This window comes from Cryptotermes secundus, unplaced genomic scaffold (assembly GCF_002891405.2).
Source record: "Cryptotermes secundus unplaced genomic scaffold, Csec_1.0 scaffold181, whole genome shotgun sequence".
Classification (NCBI taxonomy): Eukaryota; Metazoa; Arthropoda; class Insecta; order Blattodea; family Kalotermitidae; genus Cryptotermes; species Cryptotermes secundus.
The window spans coordinates 178,845-188,955 of NW_019723906.1; the positions used below are offsets into that span (position 1 = coordinate 178,845).

Below are 10,111 nucleotides of genomic sequence, written 5' to 3' on the forward strand. Positions count from 1 at the left end.
ATCTCACTAATCGCCAAAGGGTTGAAACAGGAACGCACACAACAGAGCACCACAGACAAACCACTTAACTCAGACTGATGCCAGCTCACTAACAGTCGCGGGAGACCCCCAGCTAACACCACCTAGCAGCACAACTCGTAACTACAAAGCATGCGCGCGCAACAGGTCGGTTCCGGTTATTTTTGGGTCCCCCTTCGTATATATAACCTTCTCCACAACTTTTGAAAAGGATGATAGTAATGATATAGGTCTGTAATTAGTCATAGTAGTTCTGTCCCCATTTTTAAATAGTGGTATTATTTCAGAATATTTTAGCTGAGAGGGGAAGACACCAGTTGAGAGAACTGCAGATATGAGTACTTGTGCACAAAAACAGGAAAATGTCCATGCATATGTGCACGCATGCGCGCGCATGCACACACGCACACACACACACACACACACACACACACACACACACACACACTAAACATCCATGCCCTGAGTGGGATTTGAACCCATGATCCCAGCTTCCGAGCAAGCAAAGACAGTGCGTGCCTTAGACTGCTCGGTTACCATGACCGGCAACTTTTACATATGGTCTATTAATTCAAAATTATAAGTTCTATATGCATATGTCATTTAAAATGAATATTTTCTTTTGTATCTTGGATATAGATCTTCTGCTTAAAATTTTAGCTAACTGATATTTGAATACAGATAGAAAGATAATTTACCCAGACAAGACAGAATTATGTGAGGAGGTGGAAAACTGCTTGTTCTTTCAAATGACTCTTCTCTTATTTTGAAATGACAGTGATTGGTAATATGCATTTGCTTGTTTCTCCCAATAGGAATTAACTGGGTGGTTCAACATGGAGAGATGGTGGTGGGCACATCACTGGTTGGTGTAGTTCAGAATGGACTGTCTCAGTTGCTTGGAGTGACCAGCAGGGCTCAGTTCACAGTGGCTTTGATCAGAGGACTTGGTGGAAATCTGACTCTTCCCAACAGAGAGGCATTTGCCAAACAGGTAGTTATTTATATATGCTATGTTTATGTATTTACAGTCTCAAGTCCAGTATGTCCAATAGCATGGAAACTGCAAACATTTATATGGTAAGAGACAAAGTAGATTTATTAACACAGTGAGATTACACTGTGGGAAAATAAATTCAATTATCATTGATGTCTACGACTTTCTAGCATACAGCTAATTATGACACACTGTGAATTTATTCTCTATATGGTACTTGTTTAATGTAATCCCATTTCATTTATTGTTTGATGTAAAAGTATTATATCAGTTTAATTTGTTATTTTGTATACATTTCTTATGTTGCTTTTTATATCAGTTCTGCAAAGTTTATTTTGGTTTTCTCCATTTTTATCATGCTCATCTCTTTCCTGCTTAAGAGACATTTTTTGAAAGGAAAAAACCACCGAACAGTTTTATAAGAGGAGACTGTAACTTCCAATCTTTTCTTGTCATATTAGGTTTTTGAGTGGACAGGCGAGTACATCCCTGACCCTGCTCGACTGCTGTACTGTTATTACAACCCACAGCGTGATGGTCTGGACACATATACAGTGGACCATGAAAACACACAATTCCAGCTTGGAGCAGCCAACATTTCTCTTCCTCTCATCATGACTGCAGATGTCAAACAAACACTGGATGTTATTAGACCTTGGCTACATGAAGAGACTCGACACCCATTCCTATTAGTAGGGCCACAAGGTTGTGGAAAAAGGTGTGATGCAATAAATGCTGTAGTAGTAAATACTTACATGTGAAGGGTGACTCTAGATGGGATTTTGGATTGGATATTGGATTTATTGACCACTTTACAACACGACTTATAACTACAAGTAATTACAGTATCACTGCTAATCTTAACACTTTACAGATCACCACAGCACACACAAAGTTTTTACCAGCCTTCTGTGTTTTCACCAGCTGTTCTCTGGTAATGGCTTCTAACAGTGGAGATTCTTCAGCTTCTGAATAGTGGCTCCCTTCCTACTATCTCTTTTCTTCATAGACTCCCATGCAGAACTGACTTGGTTGCCCCAATTGTCTTCCTTAATAACACCTTTGCACAGACTGAATAGTAAACAGCATTCCCAGCAGGACCTCTGTTGTTGCACACATATCCCTTGCTGCGGGAACATGTTTAATGAACCATTGCCTAGAAACAAACGTTTCATTGCCATTCACTAGCAACAGCTGTTTCTCTGGCTCCACAGTTTTTGCTTTGAGCAAATATGCCACCATACTTAAAGGATTATTGTTAGGGTTGTTAGAGATAGATTTAGTCTGACATTTAATCTTCTGTGTGAACAAGAAATAGTCTGCCAAGTTCCATTTCAAAACTTAACTTGGTGGGAGTATCTTCTTTTGTGTCTCTTAACACCAGTATTAAATGCTCCATAGTTTGAATTATTAATGGCTTTGTTAAATAAGTTACAAACAAGCAAATAAACATCAACTTGAATGAACAGATGAAGAGACCTCCTGAAACAGTACAAATCCCATGGACTACTGAACACATTTCTGATAAGATTTACCATCTCCTGTTATACAACCATTGACACTATCTTAAACTGCCACCTTAAATAGAATTCACTGCCAATGAATTTCAAATAATATAAATAATGCAACACCATAAAATGGAAGTGAATGGAATAATGTAGATGTCCCATTCAGTTTCGTTTGATGTTGTTAATGTTATTTATATTGTAGCATGTAGAGCTGTTACTAGGTTATGACACAGTAAACAACTTATTAGTGTAACAGTGATTGTTTACACAACAGAGGAACATGTCACATCTGCAGCAACATCATGCAACAATAGGAGGGCTGCTGGAAGCAGTGTGCTTTATGCAGTCTGTGTGACAGCTATGTGCTGCAGCAATAGAAGATTTGCTTTTTTGTGTGGTCTTTGCCAAGGTGTTATAAGCAGGATAAGCGTAGAGTTTAGTTAGTTGTGAGACCATCACCAGCCAGTAAGGATGTGAACATGGAAGCTGATGAAGCTATGGTATTGGAAGCTATTACCAGGCAACAACCAATGAAGATACAGCAGACTGAGAAGACGTAGTGTGCTGTAGTGTATTCTAAAGTGTGTGAATTAGTGACAGCACTATAGTTACTTATAGTTATGATCCGTAAGTGTTCAATAAATCGAATTACCAATTCAAATACTATCTATAGTCACTCATACTCATGACAATGTGAATTATATGTAAACTATATGGGGTGATGGATCAATTCTTGGTAAAACTGTAAATTGGAGGAAACAGAGTAGAAACAGCTATAAGAGAGTTAAACAGTACCACAGGCTGCATATTGACCTGGAGATGAGGTCTCACAATAACAAGAACTAAAATCGCAACGTGAAAGAAAAATTGTTTAGGATAGGTAATACTGTACATAATGTCAGATTGTAAAGGAGTCTGGACAAATGAATTACTGGGACACCTGCAGAATGAATAAAATCAAAACAAACACAATTGAAAAGTAGTCAAAAATAACTCAGGCTATATATCAGCCTGTAAATGAGGTCAAAGACTAGTACACATTAAAATCACACATGAACACTTAGAATGACAAAAGATTCAGTGACTTCGCAATCTCTGTGCAATTTAAGAATGTCACAGTATGAGACACATTATGGCAGCATAATCTGCTAATGTTCCAGTATGCTCCTGAATCACTGGTTTCGCAAGCTGAGAGCAACAGAGATCGCAACCATTCACTGCAGTGCTCAGATCACTCCACAGCATGTTCTTCAGAAACTGAGTCAGGTATGTAAGAAGTGGTAAATAATGGAAATGTAGGGTTTGAGTGTCTCACAACAGTATTTACGAAAAGTTGTATCTTCTGGAATATAGCACTGAGTGCTCCATTGAAAGTCAGTCAGTGTTTTGGAGGAACATATCACCTCCATCTTCACTATTGAAGAATAAGCCAATCAAGAAACCAGCATGAAGCACATAGCAAGTAGAGCTCTGAAATGTTTGTTGACTTGCAATGGACTACAGAGCATTATATTCCAGAATAGAGAACTCATAGTAATGGAAATGTATTGGGACATACAGAATGCCCTGTATGGCACCCTTGCATGTGATGAAGAAGGGAATTCTTCCACAAGGGTAAAAGTAAAGGTATCCCTGTAACAGGCTGTGGAGGCCCATAGGGTTGTGAGATGTTGAGATTCCCACATTTTCTAGAAAATTGGCTCATGGGTGGCAGCCCTACTAGTTGGCTACCTTTTACCCCCAAGAATATTCCAAGAACATTCTTGGTACCCATTTCTGTTAGCGGCTGAGTTGACCCCAGGGCTAAAGTGCAGCCGGAAGGATTAGGTCAATTGAAAAAATCACTGACCTCATCGGGACTTGAATCCACTACTTTCCAGCTTGTACCATAGTGCCTCAAGCAACTAAGCTACTGCATGCAACCCTTCCACAAGGGTAGTCATGTAAATAATTTTCATGTCCTTATTCAGGCTCTGTCCATTCATTAAGCTTAAGTGCTACATATTGGAATTTATCCAGTTATCAGTCTTGTAAACCACTGGAATTTAGGCATTTGTATCACTCATAAACCTTCATGGACATTGCTAAAATTTGACATGTGAATTAAATTTTTCATTAAAACAGTGTACTTGTGGATCATAAATTTCCAATTTAACACATTCAAAATTATAAATAAACTGTTACTCATTCACAGGAAAAGAATTAATAGGTTTCATCTCCCAGTTTCTGTCATCATCTTTCATAAATGTGTTAGAGGCATACCATTGACTCCTTCTTAGTCAGTGACGATTGACACAGATGACGACGACGAACTCTCTATACAAATTCAATCGAAATACAAATTAAATATAAAATAAATGTCAGTTATGAGATTAAGTCTTGATACTTAAAACTAAAACATGAAGATTGAAATAATCCATACAAATATATTGTCATGTGTATGAGTGACTGTAAATAAGGTTTGGATTGTTGACTGGATTTATTGAACACTTATACACACAACTCATAACTACAAGTAACTATAACAACCTCATTGGTTTACACACTCTAAAAATCACTGTCACTGCAGCACGAAGTCTTCTGTGACTTCACTAGTCATTTCCTGCTAATGGATCTCAGCAGTGGCCTCTGCTTATGTCCTTACCATCTTGCAAATATCCCACAACTGTACTAAGCTCTAAACTGTATCCCACTAGTAACCTCTTTGCACGGATCACGTAGAAAACACCACTGCTTGTTTTGTCCAGTGTTGCATGAGCAGCTATTGGCACAGACCTTGCAGAAAACACTGCTTTCCAAGCCAGTCCATAGGTATGCTGGCTGCTGCCAAGCAATGGCTGTTGTCTCAGTGTTTGTTTCACAGCTGTTGCCTATCAACGGGTCTATATGCCACAATATTTCTGTAGTTTTTTTTTTAATTTGCATTTAGTAAACTTGTTCGTAATGAACCAGAATAAATGTACAGTTTGAAATTTATTTTGTTGAATAAATAATTTATTATTGGTTACATTTGTAGTATGCCCCATTACATCATTTATGCTGCCCAACCAGAAACATACCTGGAGTGAACCAGTACATTAAGAGACTGTATGTTTGTTTGTTGCAGGTGTGCATGGTAATCTCAAGCAACACAGGTCGTGTGTACCGTCCAAAGAATGGTGAACATCTGATCCTGTACTTCAAAGACTTGAACCTTGCTAGACCTGATAAATGGGGGACCAGCATGCTCATTGCCTTCCTTCAGCAGGTATAGCAGAGTGATTTCTTTATACAGAAAATATAATTAACTGTATTTCAAGTTACCAAGTCATTTCACAAGTGTGAATCAAGTATCTTCTTCATAATTGTCCTAACAGTGAAAGAAGCCTACTGTTCACTACATTTAATTTTTTTTAATTCATTGCTTGCTTCATATGTCATGATAAGTTAGTATTTTATTATGATCATTCTCTCTTTTATTAACTCCAGAGGTATTAGGGTATGCTATTTTCTTGTGTTAGTGTTTAAAGGCAGGCTTTGAATTAGAATTCTATATGTAGTATTTCTTAAATTAACTGTGAAGTTTAGGATTTTGAGTGATTGATGTTTGCCTTGCAACAAGATGAGTAATTGTAAATTTAGCTGCGATCAGATACTTTAATTACAGCCAATGGCTGGAGAGTATGACTGTATATCTGTATATAACTGAGGAATCTTTGTCTGTGTAGGACTTAAATTCAGTTCCTCTGTTAATGAGACTGAAATATGGAATAAATTTCCATATCTTAAATTTAACAATGGCTGAAAGTTGTTCATATTTTTATGTTGCCTGATATGACCAAATCATGCAAATGGTAGTTGTTAGGATATGTGTACATAACCAATTTTTGTTACAATTGGTAGGTGATCACTTACAATGGTTTCTATGACAAGAATCTGGAATGGGTGGGCCTGGAAGGAGTTCAGATTGTGGGTAGCATGACAGGAGGAAATGCAATGGGACGTCACTCTCTCAGCCCACGTTTTACATCAATTATGAGAATCTATTCGATCAGGTATATTTTTAGATTGTAAGAAGTAATTTTTACAAATCAGCTATCCTACCACTGTTACAACAGGTGAATCAGTTGAATTTAGATTGCATTGTAACACCATTCACTACTCTGTGTTTGTTTAAGACCTCTTACATGTGTTTTAAATTATAAGCTTTATAGTTACAAGATCCCACCATAGTTGGAGGTCACCTTAAAGCTATAGAAATCCATTCTGCCATCATCCATCGTCATTTATCACCTGTCATCAGCTTCCTTTGGAGTAATAGAATCTGCTTGTTATGATTAAAGTGAAATGTAATTACATTTTCACATTAATGATTTACATGAATACACTAATTGCATATTAATCACTTTATCATATCCAATGCCAAATGTCAGCTGATATTTGTTTATGCATTATGTGCTTTTGTTTCTTATGCATGTTTATTTACATATTGACAGCAATTTCTCCATCTATTATTATATGCTCTCCCCTGATGCTAGTGTCATATGCATTCATCATTGTATGAGTATGCTTGTGGTAGTGTAACTTTAACTTTAACTTTAATTTCTTGTTCCATCACGTCCATTTGAGGCCGAAGCCTAGATACAGAATTGTGTCAAATTATCTTGCTAATACAATCAAGCAATTGTCTAATGATATCTATGTATAATTTATAACAAAAATTGTTCACATCATAGTAAAGTTATTCTCTTATATTTAAACATTAAAATTTCAATAAAATTCAAGATGAGATTTTTACATAAAGAATATTGATCATACAGTTCTTTGATATAAAATGAATTCATCATATACATTCTACTAAATATATTATATTTGTATACTTGTTTTTTTAAAAAATATAATATATAAAATAAATACATCATATATTATTCTACTAAAATAATTATAATTGTATTCTAGTTATTAAAGTCATTAAATATTCTACTCAGCATCTCATATACTTATGCATTTATACAATGATTATCTCTTAATAAAAATTCATTCAATGTATAAAATGAATTAGTATACAAAAAGTCCTTAAGTTATGTTTAAAATTATTTATATTATTAAAGGTTGTTTTAATTTCAATGGGCAGTGCATTGTACATCCTCACAGCCATGTGAAATACTCCGTCGCCATATTTCATCAAGTTTACCTGGTTCATATGCATATCCATATTATGCCTGGTGTTTATTTCATAATAATCCCTGTTTATATCAAACATTTCCCAGTTTTTTACTACAAATGTTAACAGGGAGTATATATACTGTGATCTTAATGGAAGTATATTCGTGTTTCTAAAGTGTTCTCTGCATGATTCTCTCTAACTACCTCCGTTTATTATTCTGATAGCTCTCTTTTGTATCTTAAATATTCTTTCGGCATGTGACGAATTACCCCAAAACACTAATCCGTATGTCATGATAGAGTGAAAATATGAGTAATAAACACTTTTAAGAGTTTTAGTAGATGCCATTGGTTTCAAGTTTCTTATCATGTAGCAAGCTGTATTTATTTTCTTTATGACCTCATCTATGTGCCTATCCCAGGTTATCTCATTTTGGATATTTAAGCCAAGAAATTTTATGTGAGTCATACTTGTTAAAATAGCTCCTATGTCTCCCATATCTCTTGTCACGTTATTTTTTTGTAGTGAAATTTATGTAATATGTTTTTGTTGTATTAAGTGACATAAGTTTTTTTAAACCAATCATCCATTACACTATATACCTCATTTATTATATATTCAAATTGATTTGGATTTGTTTGCTCAATCAAAAAACTTGCATCATCTGCAAATAGAATGGGAGTACATTTTGTCTCCAAAATCTTGGGAAGGTCATTTATATATATTATAAACAATAGTGGTCCCAGTATCGATCCTTGTGGGACACCATTGGTTACTTCAGCCCATCGAGAATTTACTTTACTACCATTTGTCCCATAAAATATAGTAGTTCTTTGTTTTCTATTTGATAGATAAGACTTATATAGGTCATATTTTGTCATATATACTTTTTGTAGTGTTTATATTCGGTAATGGACTCTCAAAAGCATCAGACAAATATGTCATATAGTTTGTAGCTTTAAATTTATCATTTGTATTATTTTCCTTTATGTGTGTATGTATGTTGACCGCTATATCACTAAAGTATTTATTGAAGGTTTCTGCAGTAGCTTTTGGATTAGTATTCTTTTTGCCTTCGATGTTTAAGGCTTGAATATTTTCTCTATTCCCTTACTTTAGTACTTCACTATTTATTATTTTCCATGTAGTTCTAGTTTTATTTTTTGAATATTTTATTTGATTATCATATGTCATCTTTTTGGCTAGGTTATAACTCTCGTTAATATTTTACAATAGTTCTTATTATAGGTGACTACTGTAGGGTTGTTACTTTTTTTTTGCTTCTGCATACAATACCCTTTTGTTTCTGCAAGAAATTTTTATGCCAGTGGTAATCCATGTTTTCTGTTTATGTCTTTGTCTTTTTGTTATTGGAAACGATTCATAAAAATACCTCAAGAGTATATTTAAAAATTGATTAAAGCTAATGTTAGTATCATTAGTATTATAAATTGGTTCCCATTTTTCATTACTTAATTTCATTTTAAACTCTATCATATTATAATCATTTATAATTCTTCTATCTAGTATTTCCTTCTTTGTGGTGCAAAGTAATGGAAATTGTGAAATTAGCAGTTGTGCTTCATGATCTGATAATCCATTATGTACTGGAAACACTTCATAATCGTTTAACTGTTGTTCATCAATAAATGTATTATCAATAGTTGTAGATGAAGTTGGTCCAACTCTGGTAGGAAATGTAATAATACTTGTAAGATTATAGGAGTTGAGAGTATCTTCAATTTTAGTTTTCTTGCAGGTATTCTCCATATAGTTCACATTAAATTTGTTGCATACAATAATTTTTTTTATTTTACTTGTGGGGCTCTTGTCAGCATGTGTAGTCTTGTCATTACTCCGATGACAACCCACTTCTTCGGAACAGTTTGTTGGCCCTGAAAAGGACCGTGGTGGCTGAGATGCTTGACCGGTGAGGTAGGGCGGCGCGCGCCGGTAAGGAGAAAGGCTAGTTACGGTGAATGGCTGGTGAAAAGGCTAGTCGTTGAGCGCGGTCGTAGGAGCCATGAGGCAGTGGCTACGCCAGAAGCCCAGTGAGTTGGACCGTAACACAACCACCGGCGAGTCCAGGCACGGTGCCCCAGTGAGTCGGGTGTGAGAGCGCCGGAGAGCCGAGGCAGTCGTGCCTGGCGCAGCCTGCCGATGTCTCCGAAGACCGATCGCTGGCGACGAAGCCTGCTGGTTGATGCTGCTTGGTGTGGCTAGCTTGTAGACTGATGATGAACTGAATCGAACTGAATAACTCGGCTTTGGAGTCGCTCCTTTTTATACGCTGGTCGGTGGGGCGGAGCCAAACTCGAAAGTGAGGAGCAAGAATTGATTGGCTAGCGCGCGTAATGGTGTAGACGCGGGCTATCGCCGAGCGTAGTATAAATGCGATCGTTTGAAGCAATCTGATTGGTTAGCGCGCGTGATGGTGAAAAG

The 10,111-nt window shown here is 36.2% G+C and overlaps 1 protein-coding gene across 1 annotated transcript in view; it reads left to right on the plus strand.

Annotated features, from left to right (window-relative positions):
* The window catches only part of LOC111861958 (cytoplasmic dynein 2 heavy chain 1), a 155,760-nt gene that overhangs the window by 70,578 nt on the left and 75,071 nt on the right, over positions 1-10,111 (plus strand). Inside the window, exons 40-44 of the mRNA XM_033750511.1 lie at positions 834-1,012; positions 1,477-1,733; positions 3,684-3,789; positions 5,630-5,770; positions 6,406-6,557. Coding sequence (XP_033606402.1) covers positions 834-1,012; positions 1,477-1,733; positions 3,684-3,789; positions 5,630-5,770; positions 6,406-6,557 — 835 coding nt within the window. The remainder of the gene's footprint in view (positions 1-833; positions 1,013-1,476; positions 1,734-3,683; positions 3,790-5,629; positions 5,771-6,405; positions 6,558-10,111) is intronic.